Source organism: Neolamprologus multifasciatus, chromosome 18 (assembly GCF_963576455.1).
Source record: "Neolamprologus multifasciatus chromosome 18, fNeoMul1.2, whole genome shotgun sequence".
Lineage (NCBI taxonomy): Eukaryota > Metazoa > Chordata > Actinopteri > Cichliformes > Cichlidae > Neolamprologus > Neolamprologus multifasciatus.
Window position 1 is genome coordinate 90,001 of NC_140456.1, and position 15,000 is coordinate 105,000.

The window sequence follows — 15,000 nt, forward strand, 5'->3', positions numbered from 1 at the left end:
CCTGCAGGAGCCCATCAGAGCTCCTTCAGACCTTTATCAGTCCTTATTCGTCATGGTCCGGGGTTTGTGACCAGCATTTTGTGTGAATTATGAACAGTCTTTGATTTCATTGTTATTTAGTTTCTAGTCTCTACATTCCTGTCTCTGTGCTTCCCCTGAGTTCCTTGTGTCATGTCTGATCCAGTTAAGTTGTCTCATGTTTCCTGTTTTACTTTGACAGTCTCGAGTGCCTGCCTCACGTTTCCTGTTTTACTTTTCAGTTTTGCTTCCCCCAGCCTCGTTGTGTGTCATTTCCTCGTTATCCCTCTACAATCACATGACCCCCTCAGAGGGGTCAGTTGTGTGTTTAAGCCTTTGTGTTCCTCTGTTTGTTGCCAGATCATCTACGTATTTCAGTGCATTTCCTATTTTTCAGTTTTCACATCTCACGGTTGTGTTTCACGGTTTTAAAGTTGTTTATACTTGTTTCTAGTTTCCTTCCTGTTTAAAGGATAATGTCAGTGTAGTCATCGTACTGCGCTGTGTTTGTTCTGCCTCAACAAAAGGTGTGTTTTCAAGTCCATTGCCAGTGTTTGCATTTGGGTCCACACTCTCTCCACTCCACCCGTTTGCTACAACAGTTAGGTGGAGTGGAGAGTATTGTAATGTAGACTCTACAATAATAGATACAGAGAAAAACCCAACAATCATATGACCCCCTATGAGCAGCACTTTGGCGACAGTGGGAAGGAAAAACTCCCTTTTAACAGGAAGAAACCTCCAGCAGAACCAGGCTCAGGGAGGGGCGGGGCCATCTGCTGTGATTGGTTGGGGTGAGAGAAGGAAGACAGGATAAAGACATGCTGTGGAAGAGAGACAGAGGTTAATAACAGATATGATTCAGTGCAGAGAGGTCTGTTAATACATAGTGAGTGAAGAAGAAACACCCAGTGCATCATGGGAATCCCCGGCAGCCTACGTCTATTGCAGCATAACTAAGGGAGGATTCAGGGTCACCTGGTCCAGCCCTAACTATATGCTTTAGCAAAAAGGAAAGTCCTCCATCAGTCCTCCATCAGTCCTCCATCATGATCTCCTCCCACCTCAGGACTCTTTCCAGTCATTTGATCCACAGTCTGATTAATCACACATCAGTCAGTAATCAATAACAGGCCCTGATGCCCTTTAATTCAACTTTCTGAACATTGTTTTGTGTTTAAGCTTTGAGTTTTGATCTGAAGCCTCCCCTGTGAGTGAGAAGAGAGTCTGTCAGAGGTTCAGCTTCTCCTTGCTTTCTGTCATCTCCTGTTTCAGTGCTGGATTTTCAAATTAAAGCGAGAGTAACAGCATCTTTATGTGGCCATCTCAGGCACAGCAGCCCCACCCACCTGTCCAAACCTTCAGTCAGAAGAAACTGAGTGGAGAGTCAGTATCAGAAGGATCGTTTTGAACTGTGAGTCATACAAAGCTGTTCTGGGATAAACATACAGCACTTAAATGAACATGTTTGAGGAATGCTTTGCTGTGATCTATCCTTGTTAGGAACTTGTTCCTATTAAAAATGATCTCTTCCAAAAATGTCTCTGTCAATGTCAGCGAGAAACTGTGAGGAAGAGGAGCAGGAGGAGTTTCAGACGATGAAGATTTTTGTAATGGGAGGAGAAAATGTTGCATGACGGTGAGCTGAGGAAACCTGCAGGGTTGCAGGGATAACGTCTGTGCTCCAGCTCTGTCCTCATTACAAGTGTTCAGGCGTATCGAGGAGCACTGAGAAGATGTTCATTAAAACAACACATGAAGAAGCTGCCGTCCTCGGTCCAAGTCATTTGACTCCTCCCCCCCTGCTGATGAGGCGGAGCCTAACACCCCCTAGTCCTCAAAGGGAGCGGGGTTTGTGTGACAGACAGAGAGTGGCAGAGAGGGATAGAGCGTCGGAGCTGCTGCTGCTCTTTCATCAATAATCAGTCATCATCATCTACAGATCCACAGGGGACGGTCAGCAGCTGGAAGGTAAGACTGCTGGTTTGTGTATTTAAGGTCAGAGTTGGCAAAAACAGCAGATTTAAGAGTGAGGGGAGTGTTTTCAGATTACTGGAGCAGATTTAACGGGATGAAGAGGAGCTTCAGATTAACAAAATCCTTTAAACTGGGCTAAAATATGTTTCTATAATCACACTTCTCCAACGCTGTACGTTTGCTTCATAGTTCAGAGGGTAACATAAAGAGATGCTCTGCAGCAGCACTCTGAGATAAATCCTTCAAACTGAGCAGTAATGTTACCAAACTGATTATTGGAAAACGACTGACACTTACAACCAAATTTCCCCTTGTGGGACAATTAAAGGATTATTCTATTCTATTCAGTTACATTTTGGTTCATTCGTCTCAGGATTTTGTTAAAAATTCAAAGTGAGCTGAGAACTCATTCACGCCCTGATAGGTTTTAATGACATCATCAATATTAAAGAGAGGACAGGTGCTTACCGTAAACTTTCCTTCTCTTTGGCTCAAACGATCCCGCCAGCAGCTCCTGCCACTGACATCTTTTTGCTGGGCACGCCTGTTAACCTCAGAGATGAACTTCCTGCGTCTCCCGAGCATGCTCACTGCAATCATCCTTTCCCTGTGGGAGACGTCCGGCTGCGGGGCAATGACGCTGAACTCCGTGGCGCTCCTTCAGGTGTCAGGAAGAACACGAGGAGGGGGAGCGGGTGTCTACTCCACCCAGAGCAGGAGGAGGAGAAGCTGGGTGTGGAACCAGTTCTTCGTCCTGGAGGAGTACACGGGAGACGAGCCGCTCTACATCGGAAAGGTACGAACTGTAGATTTACAGATTAGTCTAAATGACGGCTCCAGGGCCCGTGCAGGTGCCCGTCCAGGTGCCCGTGCAGGTGCCCGTCCAGGTGCCCGTGCAGGTGCCCGTGCAGGGGCCCGTGCAGGTGCCCGTGCAGGGGCCCGTGCAGGTGCCCATCCAGGTGCCCGTCCAGGGGCCCGTCCAGGTGCCCGTGCAGGTGCCCGTGCCGGTCCGGGCCTACGTCCAGGCTCTGCATCATAGATGTGGGGTTCAGATGTTTCTGTGCAGCTTTGTTGCAGCAGATTTAAAGTGTCTCTGAACCAGAACAGAAACTCGCTTTTGTTCCAAGCAGCAGTTCATCATAGTACTTTTGTTTTGGATGAGACCTTTAAGCATGTCCCAGACCCAGAAGGCCAAACAGAAACCAATAATGAATAAACAAAATTAAGAAACATAAAACTAGCGGTAATTCTACTGAATCTAAAGTGGATTAAAAATATGACAAACTTTAATCAGGAAGTTCTTCTGGGTACTGGATTAGGACTTTTCCGAGAACATTACAAGATATCGGATATCAAACTGGTATTTGGAAAGCGTTCATTAGGAGAAAGCCCAAAGACGAAAGGGAACAGAGTGAGGGAAGTAAAGGACATCAGGAGGAACTCTGGTGTGGATGGATGTACCTGCTGAACCTGGTGTGTCTGTACCAGGCGGCTGTGGTTCAGGAGTAAGAGTGGGACATCTCCAAACTGGGAGGTTGATGGTTTAATCCCTGGCGTATACTGAGCTCTTACTTGTGCTGTGTGAATGTTAGCAGCACTGAGTCAGGCTTGTAGTAAGAAATGTGGCATAAAAACACCAGTTTGTTGATTGTGCAGTTCAAAGGTCAAAGCAGCGAAACAGGTGATGCTTATTTAAAGTGAAACGGGCACATTTGCTTTGACGGTTTGACGGCGAGCTCCATCTTTGACGGTTTCAGGGCGAGCTCCATCTTTGGCGGTTTCACGGCGAGCTCCATCTTTGAAGGTTCATTTCCTCAATAATAACAATAAGAAATGTTTGTTGTACTCAACTGGTTTCCTGCAGCTCCACTCTGACCTGGATAAAGGTGACGGACAGGTGAGGTACGTCCTGAGCGGCGAAGGAGCAATGTCCATCTTCTCCATTGATGAGGACACCGGAGACATACACACCACCAAAAGCTTGGATCGGGAACAGCAGGCGTACTACACACTGAGAGCTCAGGCTCGAGACCGAAACACCAACCTGCCGCTCGAACCCGAGTCCCAGTTCATCATCAAGGTCCAGGACATCAACGACAACGAGCCCAAGTTCCTGGATGGACCGTACGTGGCCCGGGTGGCTGAGAGGTCCCCTGCAGGTGAGTCCAGAACCAGCTTTTGTCTCCACATAGTCCCGCGTGAACATTTCATGTTGAGTGGAGCTTTTTACAGTCCACTCGTTTGCACTGAAGTCACCTCAGCTGAGCGTGAATTAGATCAGCAGGGATTCAGCAAGCAGAAGCCATTTTCATAGACTTCTGCTTGTAATGTGAAAACCTGATGTCATGCAGGCTTTTAATGTGAAAGTCTGAGGTTGAGCAGGTTCTTGTTGTGAAACTTACTGAGAGACTTAAACACCTGGATAGGTTTTCTGTCTCCAGGTGAGTCTCCTGTTGTTGGTCCCATTGCACATGCTCACTAGTTCCCTCGGTTTGGAGATGTTTTATGGAGACACCTTCTCAGAGCAAATCCAAATTTAGGTTTGACAGCGTTTCTACGAGCAGCGCTCCCTGTTTGAATAAAGTTTGATCTTGTACAGGTACGTCTGTGTTGACCGTGGTGGCGACAGACGCCGATGATCCAACCTATGGAAACTCCGCCCACCTAGTTTACAGCATCCTGCAGGGGCAGCCATATTTCTCTGTGGAGCCAAAGTCAGGTGAGCGTGTGGCTGTGAAACGCAGACAGAGCGATGATACAGAGCGCACTCGGTGACGCCACGACCAGTCGAGTATTAAACTGCTACAGACCATGGCTGCCTTTACCCATGAGCCTTGCAGAGTTGTACGTAACCACCTTCGTGGTGGTCACGGTCACGCCTCCTCTCTGAATCCTCCTTTGCTGCTTCACACATCAGATGTAGTCAGATTGCAGCAGATTAAAGCGGATTAAAGCAGCTTCGGCCTCTTCGCCTGAAGCCGCTTTATTTACTGTTCGTAAATGAGGCCACATGATGTCACGTTCACCTCGGTTTGTGTCGGCGCTGCACAACACCTGTGACCTTTTTAATGTCAGCACGTGGATCAATTATGAATGCGTCATGTTGATTATGTCACAATGTTTGTCATGTGGGCGCTCATGCTCATCTTCAGACTGTGCTAATGTCTCACCTGTCTGCAGGTGTGGTGCGTACAGCCCTGCCCGACATGGACCGGGAGCTGCGGGACCATTACCTGCTGGTCATCCAGGCCAAAGACATGATTGGTCAGATGGGAGGTCTGTCAGGAACCACAACGGTCACTGTGATGCTGACTGATGTCAACGACAACCCACCTCGCTTCCCCCGCAGTGAGTCTCACCTGAGAGCGTCCTGTTAACACCTGTTCATTGATATTTGACTCTCTCCTAATCCTGTCCTTCTGGATTCAAACCTAACAGAGTTTCTTTAGAAATCACAGCTCCTCCCTCTGCCGGCTGGACTTTTAACAGTGAGCCTGCAGAGCGTCGTGACCTTATTCCAACATGATGTCCTGAGAGTGTTACGAGTATTTAAGGTTGTTCTTGACCACAAACTGTGTTTTGAGCCTCATGCTGATGCCACTACCAAACGAGTTCAGCAAAAACTCTTCTTTTTAAGGCAAATCTTTTAATGTCTGAAATGTTGTCCTTGTTTTACAGACATGTTATTGAATCATTTATCTGCTTGGTTTGGTAACATGACTCTGAAGAACAAAGTTGGTTGGGACTTTGGGTAAAAACTCTCAGGGCGTTTGGCAAGACGGGCTTTTGACCATTTATAACAAGCATGTGCTGAGGAAGCCTCATTCTGTTAACCGTTTGAACATCCACGTCACACTGAGTTTGACTCGTTGCCCTCTGGCCGTTGTTTAGAGTACCTGTGAGGTTTCTTTTATCCCGACTGCAACCAATGGAAAATAAATGTCTTGTGGCTTTTTATTATTGTTTTGTTTGTTCTCATTGTTGCCCTGGTCACGGGCTGCCTCTCTGACCCAGCGCTTTATTTTGTATTATTGAGTCTCTTATGTTAAGGTTGTATGATAAGTTCCTTTGTTATTCTTATTTAAGGTTTAGTTGATTATTATCATCTGTCTCATGAGTTTTTTAAATTCTGTTTCTTGTCTTTCATGTGTTTTAGGGCTGTGTAGTGTGTTGTCATGTCTACGTCATGTTTCCTGTTTTATTTTGAAAGAGTCTGGTGCGTTCATTGTGACTTTCCCCCTAGTGTCAGCTGTTTCCCCATGTGTTCCCACTTCCCCTGATCACCTCCTGTGTATTTAAGTCCTCTGTTTTCTGTGTTTCATTGTCAGGTCATCTGTTATCCCCACCGTAGTCTCTCATAGGTTTCATGTTTATCTCTCAATTGAATTGAATTGAATTGAATTGAATTGAATTGAACTGAATTGAACTGAACTGAGGGGGGCGCTGCAGGCACTCATTCAGGCTTCTCTGTGACCCACAGAGAGTTACCAGTTCAGCATCCCAGAGTCCACACTGGTGTCAGCGGTGGTCGCGAAGATCAAAGCTCTGGATGCGGACGCGGGTCCAAACGCTGAGATGGACTACAGGATCTTGGACGGGGATGGACTGGGAACCTTCCGGATGCTCACAGACCCCCACACGCAGGAAGGACTGGTCATCCTGATCAAGGTTCTGGATTGTTTGTAGGTCACAGAAATCTCCAGTGTTTGGTTCTGATGTTTCTGTCCACTGTGAACTCTTCCGCGTCCCTGTGATCGTTGCATCATCGCGTGCCGGCGGCGTTCCCAGAGGACATCCCTGCTGCTCGGCAGCTGCTCACAGCTGTTTAAATTTAGCTCGCTGCGTCTCTTGCAGATGACATTTTTTTATTGTTCTGATTTTAGATTCATCGCTCAGATAAAGGTTTCCTTTCTGTCAGCAGTCGTGTCTGTGCCAGCACAATCAGAATAAATGTGGGTGTCGCCTTCACATAATCGCATGACCACATTTTACTGATGGCCACACTAGTTTATTTAACTCAGTAACATGATTTACAAAGGAGAACAAAAGTAGATTGGTTTCCAGCTTCGGTCGGTCTGGCCTCCATGTGTCGGCGGCTCCAGCGGCGGCTCCAGCGGTGGCGTAGCAGATAAATGTCATCTCACCGTGTCTAACTGAAAGCCCTGCTGATATGAAGTCAGATACATCAGGCCCTGAGCCATCCTCCGACTTTTAAACCATTAGCAACACTTCTTGGAAGCAAAGACAGGGAGTTGGAGTGATGTGCTCTGTTTTCTAACTGCAGCCGTCTTTCCAGCCTCAGAGGAGCCAGTAAGTAGAGCATCGTCATCCCTGTACACACGAATAAGCCTCTCAAGTCTTGCTGGACACACAAAACATCTCAGGCTTGTCTCTGTTAAAGTGGCTGCAGCCAACTGTCCACAAAAAGCCAACTTGTGTGTGTAACCCACCTGCATTCATGACATAATGGAGGACTGACGCCTCCACGAGGAGCTAGTTCCTGCCCTCTACCTGTCTAAGAAGCACAGCTCTGAGTCTGACCCGTACTGAGGTGTAACAGGGTCTGTTTCCATCTTTTAACACATTGATGAGAGCAGCTTCTGTGCTGTGACTTTATTCAGCATCATAGTTTGATAAACGTCACTTTCTCTTACCGCTAAATTTCATGTTAATGAACACTAAATGCAGCAGGATATGATTTCTGTTCTTTAGCAGAGAAAACACCAGCAAAGAGAGGATGTGTGAGACGGCAGAAACACCCTGGTAGCTTCACTGGTTTGAGTTTGTAGGTGAAATAAGCTCCTGAGGTTTTTACGTTGGAGAGCCGTGTTCTCGTCTGACTCGCAGCTCTCTTCATAATTACGCTGTAGTTCTATTTGCTGCCAATGCTATGTTTCTAACGTTGTAAGCTGGACAGCGGTGCACAGACTCTGTCATAGCTCTGGCCTGCATCCCCATGAAGGCTCAAACATCTGTGCTGTCAGCGGGATAATAAACGTGAATGTTTACGGCGGCTCAGCTCTGTCGGAGCATCCACGGCGCTTCAGAAACATAGTTAATGCCTCGTGGCGTTTTTGTCACGCTAATGTTCAGAAGTACTCGGATCTCCAGGGAGACCAGCCTGCACTCAAAGGCACCTGTGATGTCCTCCCTCCTCCTCAGACTCTGGACTTTGAGACCAAGACCAGCTACACTTTACGCGTCGAGGCATCCAATCGCTACATGGACACCCGCTTTCTGTCAGCCGGGCCGTTCAGCGACGTGGCGACAGTTCGGCTGCAGGTGGAGGACGTGAACGAGCCTCCGTATTTTTCCCCCCGCGTCAGCCAGATGGCGGTTTCAGAGGCAGCGCCGGTGGGAACTGAGGTGGGATCGGTTTCAGCTCACGACCCCGACGCCTCAAATTGTCCCATCAGGTAAGACGCGAGGCAGTAAAATCACTGCAAAACACATTTACACCACAACGCAAAGACAACACCTGTGCTCCTCTGCAGGTACGCCATCGACAGGAAGTCGGACGTGGAGAACTACTTTGACATTGACAGACAATCAGGCGTGATCCGGACGAGCAGACGTCTGGACAGAGAGCTGAGCGCTCTGCACAACATCACTGTGCTCGCCACAGAGAGCTGTAAGTCACATGACATCCGTTTGTCTTCCTGCGAGCAGCAGGTGTGTCTGACAGGTGTGTCTGTCTCAGTGGATCACTCTCAGGTGGGCAAAGCCGTGGTTCTGGTCTCTGTGACAGACGTCAATGACAACGCTCCGAGCTTTCCCGTCGAGTACCAGACATTCATCTGTGAGGACGCCCAGCCGGGACAGGTGAGGCCCACTTGTGGCTCACAGACAGGTGTTCACAGAAAGGTGAGCGAGTGAGCAGAAGGCGAGTGAGCAGGTGTGTAGACAGACAGGTAAATACAGCTGCTGTGATGTCACTGATATCCGTTATTTAATGAGATCGTCTGTGAAATCTCTGTAATCTGCTACTGAGATGGATCCAGAAGTCCCATCTCAGGTCACATGAGCATTGCTGACTGGATGTGCTTCTGATTTTCTGCCTCTGTTTGACCTTTGACCTTTAGATCATTGTGACGCTGAGCGCCGTGGATTTGGATGAAGCCAAGAATGGACATCACTTCCTGTTTTCTTTGGCTGCCAAGGCTGCCTGGAACCAAAGCTTCATCCTGAGAGACAACAACGGTACAGTCCACCTTAACCAGTGTACAGCAGAACTGCGCAGTCCACCTTAACCAGTGTACAGCAGAACTGCGCAGTCCACTTTAACCAGTGTACAGCAGAACTGCGCAGTCCACCTTAACCAGTGTACAGCAGAACTGCGCAGTCCACCTTAACCAGTGTACAGCAGAACTGCGCAGTCCACTTTAATCCGTGTACAGCAGAACTGCGCAGTCCACCTTAATCCGTGTACAGCAGAACTGCGCAGTCCACTTTAATCAGTGTACAGCAGAACTGCGCAGTCCACCTTAACCAGTGTACAGCAGAACTGCGCAGTCCACCTTAACCAGTGTACAGCAGAACTGCGCAGTCCACCTTAATCCGTGTACAGCAGAACTGCGCAGTCCACTTTAATCAGTGTACAGCAGAACTGCGCAGTCCACCTTAACCAGTGTACAGCAGAACTGCGCAGTCCACTTTAATCCGTGTACAGCAGAACTGCGCAGTCCACCTTAACCAGTGTACAGCAGAACTGCGCAGTCCACTTTAATCCGTGTACAGCAGAACTGCGCAGTCCACCTTAACCAGTGTACAGCAGAACTGCGCAGTCCACCTTAATCCGTGTACAGCAGAACTGCGCAGTCCACTTTAATCAGTGTACAGCAGAACTGCGCAGTCCACCTTAATCAGTGTACAGCAGAACTGTGCAGTCCACCTTAACCAGTGTACAGCAGAACTGCGCAGTCCACTTTAACCAGTGTACAGCAGAACTGTGCAGTCCACCTTAACCAGTGTACAGCAGAACTGCGCAGTCCACTTTAACCAGTGTACAGCAGAACTGCGCAGTCCACCTTAACCAGTGTACAGCAGAACTGCGCAGTCCACTTTAACCAGTGTACAGCAGAACTGTGCAGTCCACTTTAACCAGTGTACAGCAGAACTGCGCAGTCCACCTTAATCAGTGTACAGCAGAACTGTGCAGTCCACCTTAAAACAAAAATCACTGAAACAGAGCAGCTCTGTGGTGTTCATGGACCAGCCTGAATTTAGGGTTTAAGGCCCTAAAAACATGTTGAGCCTCCTGTGTCGGTGATGCTGGTAGTCTCGAGTTTATTGGCTCATGAGGACAATGAGGGCACTTAAACTTAAACTGAGTAAGGGGATCACTTCAGTGCTGCAACAGTTAACAAGTTGACATCATGTCTCTTCAGCAGCCAGCAGTTGTTCACTGGTGGCTACCTGCACTGACACAGGATCCGCCCGTTAGCCGTAATATTCCCATCTGGAGACACTTTGTGTGAGGACGGTTTGAGTTGTGTGACCTGTCGGCTCAGCGGACCGCCCGGTCGGCTCAGCGGACCGCCCGGTCGGTTCAGCGGACCGCCCGGTCGGTTCAGCGGACCGCCCGGTCGGCTCAGCGGACCGCCCGGTCGGCTCAGCGGAGCGCCCGGGCGGTGTCCGACGTCGTCCCGTCTGTGTGTGTTTGTCCCTCGTGGTTTCAGCGAACACACTGAGTGGTGCCATCTCTTTCTAACCGTTACCACAAAGCAAAAACTTTACCTTACAGCTGCCAATCATCCATGAGCTTCTCGCTGTAGCTCCTCCCACACGTCTTTAGTTCTTTGCTTGGCACGGCACCCCCTTAAATAGCACTCTGTGTTCCACCTTAAAAGCTGCTGGTGATGACATCGATCTGTCTGTCCTCAGACAACACGGCGTCCGTCCTGACGTGGCGGGCCGGGTTCCTGCGGCGGGAGCGGCCGCTTTACTTCCTGCCGGTGGTGATTTCAGACTGCGGGACTCCGCCTCTCAGCAGCACCAACACGCTGACCGTCACCGTCTGCGAGTGCGATCTTCATGGAAATCGTCGCAGCTGCATCCAGGAGATGTCAGCGCTGCTGCCAGAAGGCCTGAGCCTCGCCGCTGTTGTCCTCCTCACCTGTGTCCTCACACTGCTGGGTATGAGACAAAGTCGCGCCTCTTCAAGTCAGAAACAGGAAGTAGAACCTGGTTGGCTTAGAGCTGATGGCCTCTGTCCATGAGGTAAAATAAACCAGCTGAAGCTGGAGTAGATCAGCAAACTGATGAAACTAGAACAAATCTGAAGTCACCTGAAAGCAGCGAGCTCACCTGTTTTTTATTTTATTGGGTATATTTTATGTTTTTGTTTATTATTTAGTTCCAGTGTGCAGCATTTTGTGTCAGCTGTGCTTTATAAATGATGATGACTTCATTAGGACACTGACGGGCTCAGCTTCCACGTGTCTGCAGGAACGTGACCCCGACCAGCTGCTCTCAGCGGCGTTAGGGTTTGGTCTGTGAAAACGATCACAGACCAACGAAAACCTGGAGTGGTGCTCTACACACAAAGAGCATACCTTCAATGCAGTTGAACTTTATTTACAAAGCGTCCATTCACAACAGCAGCCAGCTCGAGCTGTTTTACACTGTGAGGTCGGACAGTCAGAAACTCCTCCAATGACTCTGGAGAATTTCTGACATAAAAGGTTAGAACAGACGACCTTTAATGTAATAGTTTAATTGTGAATTTTGTCTGTTTGTCAGCCCATGTCCATAGAGAGTCTCTATGGTGTCTCAGCGTGAACGTGTCGAAGGCCTCGGTGTCCTCCTCGCCACCGCTGTGGTTCCATAGAGACACAGTTTCTATGGAGATGGGTTTTTGGGGGGGTAGCAGGAGGAGAGAAGCTGCAGAGAGGCGTGTAAGACTGCAGCTCTGCTTCCTGGTCCCAACTCTGGATACTTATATTTTGGGGGTTTAATAAATTTGTCTATATTTCTAGAAATGAGAGCTGCTCCATCCAAAGTGGGATGGATGCCATCTCTCCTAACAAGACCAGGTTTCCTCCAGAAGCTTTGCCAGTTATCTATGAAGATAGCTGGAAGCTGTTGGTCTGTAGCAGGGAAGCAAACAGCTCTACCAGTGCAGAGAACAACAACAACATCACACCAGGAGTAAAGCAGGATTCAGATGTTCTGACCCGTGTCACTTTCAGGAAGATGAAAACTTCCACATCCAGGGTCGTGCTGCAGAACTTCTCTCGAGTTTCAGGCATTTAAAATTACTTGACTTTGCCTTGTTAACTTTTTAACATGACTCCACCCCTTCGTCTGCCCTCAGGTGTCGCTATGGTAACAGGGGCCATCAGACGCAGAAGGAAGGAGCCTCTGATTATTGACGATGAGCGAGATGTTCGTGAGAATATTGTTTGTTATGACGATGAGGGCGGTGGCGAGGAGGACACCGAGGCCTTCGACATGTTCACACTGAGACACCTGAACGAGACCAAGCGGAGCTACCGTGCCACCGCCGCTGAGCCCCCGCCATCCAGGGAAGATAAACACCAACTGTTCCAGGAGTTCATCAAGGACCGCCTCCGGGAGGCCAGCCTGGACATGACGGCGCCACCCTTCGACTCTGTGCAGACGTACGCATTGGAGGGCAGCGGGTCGGCTGCTGTGTCGCTGAGCTCGTTTAGCTCGTTAACCTCGTTGGAGTCGGAGCAGAGCTACCACTTCCTGAGTGAGTGGGGGCCAAAGTTTCGGAAGCTTGCAGAACTCTACAAAGACCGCGAGGGAGGTGGTGCCTCAGAGTGCACGCCTTGCGGCAACAGGTGTGTGGACGTACAGGTGCAGAGAGTGTGGTCTGTTTAGCCCATATGAACTGATTCGTCCTCACACCAGGAGCTCTGAGCTCCCTGAACCAGAGCAGAACCTGTACCGGCAGCTGGACCTGGAACAGCCAGCTCGAGCTTGAGCTGCCTGACTGGACCTTTACGTAGTTACTGTGAAATATTTCCTGCTGTTGCTATTTCACAATAAAAGCTTGCCAGTGGTGCTGCTTTTATTTTGTAAGCCTGAATGTGTAACAACAGAAATAAAACTGAATTAATGAGAAGCTGCTGTTTTTACTGCTGTAACCCAAATGCTCAGCCTCTCCGTGCTGATGTCGTCCTGTGAAGTCTGCACAACTCCAGACTGAACCACTGATGGTTCTTCACGTGTGCTCACGTGTGACAGGGTTAGTGGGCAGGGCACAGAGATGCTTTCCACCATACAAAAAACATCTGGTATGTTAAGTGGAAAGAGCGTTTGCTGTCCACTGAAACTGAAATGAGTAAACTGTGAGTCGCTGCTGGAACAACCCAAATATTACAGATATAATGCATCTTTTTTTCCAACTTTATTTCAACAGAAACTTTTAACGACCACCAGCTTCATACAACTGTGGTGTAAAATTATCATACAAAGATGGGTGTGTATAATTAAACACAGGAAGAAATACCGATTAAAGGGGAACAGTGAGAGATACAGTGACGCCAAATAATTAAAGACATTAAAATATTACAAATATGAATGTTTTTAACGTTTTCTTGTTGTGAGAGGATCAAATTGTAGATTTCTGTTTCTGTCCTGAGAGTCTGAGAGCTTCAGTCTCTCTCGGTCATTTTGATTTCTGTCAGAAACGAGCGAAACCTGAGTAAAGCTGAATGTTTCTATGTCGCTCTCATGGGTTCAGAGGAAGCTCCAACAGGGTAAAATGAAATGACGTCAGTACTCCAACGGGGCGGAGCATAATCACGTGATCGAAGAGGCGCGCGGAGCTGCAGCGGGCCCGCGCGGGGGCGCTGCTCCTCGCAGCCATGAACGCCACAGACGAAGAAGAAGAGCCGGATGTTCCGGACCGTGTGAGGTGGCTGTCGAAGCGATCGGGTACGGGTCTCTATGGTCTCTGTAGCCGGATCCAGGAGCGGGTCCTCGGGGATGGGGCTCCTGCTGGTCCTCTTGGCCCTGCTGGTCTCCGCGGTCCCCCCTCTTCGCGCATGGGACGAGGACCTGGAGCTGCTGGACCTGGTGGAGGAGATCCCGCAGACCTTCTACCAGTTCCTGAACGTGGAGCAGGTCCGTGCCGAGCCGGGTCGGGTTAACTGTTGTCATAATGATTATTGCGACGATCACAGCTGATAGATCCGTTAGAGAAGGTGATCAATAATCAGACCAGATGTTACCTGATCGTGTGTTTTTAACCTGATCAATAGAACCTGCAGCAGCTGGAGCCAGGTGGGCGGGGAGGCTGTTATTGGTCCGTTATTGGTTGCTTATTAATGTGATGCTGTGTTTCTGAGCATGTGCAGTTCACACAGCAGCTCTGTGATGCAGGCGGCGGGACTCTGACATCAGGCGGCGTGGAGCTGCTCAGAGGAAGTGACCATGACTCTTCTTCTTCCTCTTTTAATAAACGGGCTGAAGAGGCCGTCTCTGATTGGTCAGCAGGTGCTTTTATCGAGCTGTGACTGATTCTAATGCACGTCCTCTACACCTGTGACATCACAGGAACCCTGGTGGGAGCTGCGAGAAAGTAAATGTTCAAATAAAGACGAGTCACAGGAAGTTCATCGTATCCAGGTTTTCTCTTAGTTATCTCAAACGCCATCAGAGATGATGTCTGTGGCCACGGTGGTTATCCGCCGTCTCCGTTAACCCGGGCTCTCTGCTGCAGGCTCCGAGTGCCGCCGCTGTGTTTCCTGAGCCGCGTGACAGAGACTCAGCAGCGGATCAGCAGCGTGTTCGACCATCACACGGCCTTCACTCACTGCTGTCAGAGGAAACATCACCTGGTCTCAGGTGTCCAACGCTGACCTCTGACCTCTGTCTCCCTTCAGGAGGCGCCGGGAGCAGAGATAAAGAAGGCGTACCGCCGCCTGTCTCTGATTCTGCACCCCGACAAGAACAAGGACGAGAACGCAGAGACGCAGTTCAGACAGGTGGGAGCAACGACACACAGCAGCACAAACACTCGTGACACCTGAT

At 49.1% G+C, this 15,000-nt stretch overlaps 2 protein-coding genes across 7 annotated transcripts in view; both read left to right on the forward strand.

The window, feature by feature from the left end:
* LOC146496833 (cadherin-7-like) overlaps nucleotides 1-13,109 on the forward strand; it is a 13,615-nt gene extending 506 nt beyond the window's left edge. Inside the window, exons 1-12 of one of the 6 annotated variants that reach the window (XM_085139777.1) lie at nucleotides 1,873-1,989; nucleotides 2,504-2,791; nucleotides 3,860-4,154; nucleotides 4,595-4,714; nucleotides 5,176-5,343; nucleotides 6,476-6,663; nucleotides 8,158-8,411; nucleotides 8,490-8,626; nucleotides 8,696-8,817; nucleotides 9,078-9,195; nucleotides 10,879-11,130; nucleotides 12,311-13,104. In XM_085139777.1, the coding sequence (XP_084995903.1) occupies nucleotides 2,555-2,791; nucleotides 3,860-4,154; nucleotides 4,595-4,714; nucleotides 5,176-5,343; nucleotides 6,476-6,663; nucleotides 8,158-8,411; nucleotides 8,490-8,626; nucleotides 8,696-8,817; nucleotides 9,078-9,195; nucleotides 10,879-11,130; nucleotides 12,311-12,843 (2,424 nt within the window). In that variant the 5' untranslated portion in view covers nucleotides 1,873-1,989; nucleotides 2,504-2,554 and the 3' untranslated portion in view covers nucleotides 12,844-13,104. Of the gene's footprint in view, nucleotides 2,792-3,859; nucleotides 4,155-4,594; nucleotides 4,715-5,175; nucleotides 5,344-6,475; nucleotides 6,664-8,157; nucleotides 8,412-8,489; nucleotides 8,818-9,077; nucleotides 9,196-10,878; nucleotides 11,131-12,310 lie in introns of all 6 variants that reach the window. The other 5 variants (XM_085139775.1, XM_085139774.1, XM_085139773.1 and 2 more) reach the window with 5 other exon arrangements.
* An 805-nt stretch (nucleotides 13,110-13,914) lies between these two features.
* The window catches only part of dnajc1 (DnaJ (Hsp40) homolog, subfamily C, member 1), a 7,474-nt gene continuing 6,388 nt past the window's right edge, over nucleotides 13,915-15,000 (forward strand). Inside the window, 2 exon segments of the mRNA XM_085139782.1 lie at nucleotides 13,915-14,091; nucleotides 14,853-14,954. Of these exon segments, the coding sequence (XP_084995908.1) occupies nucleotides 13,915-14,091; nucleotides 14,853-14,954 (279 nt within the window).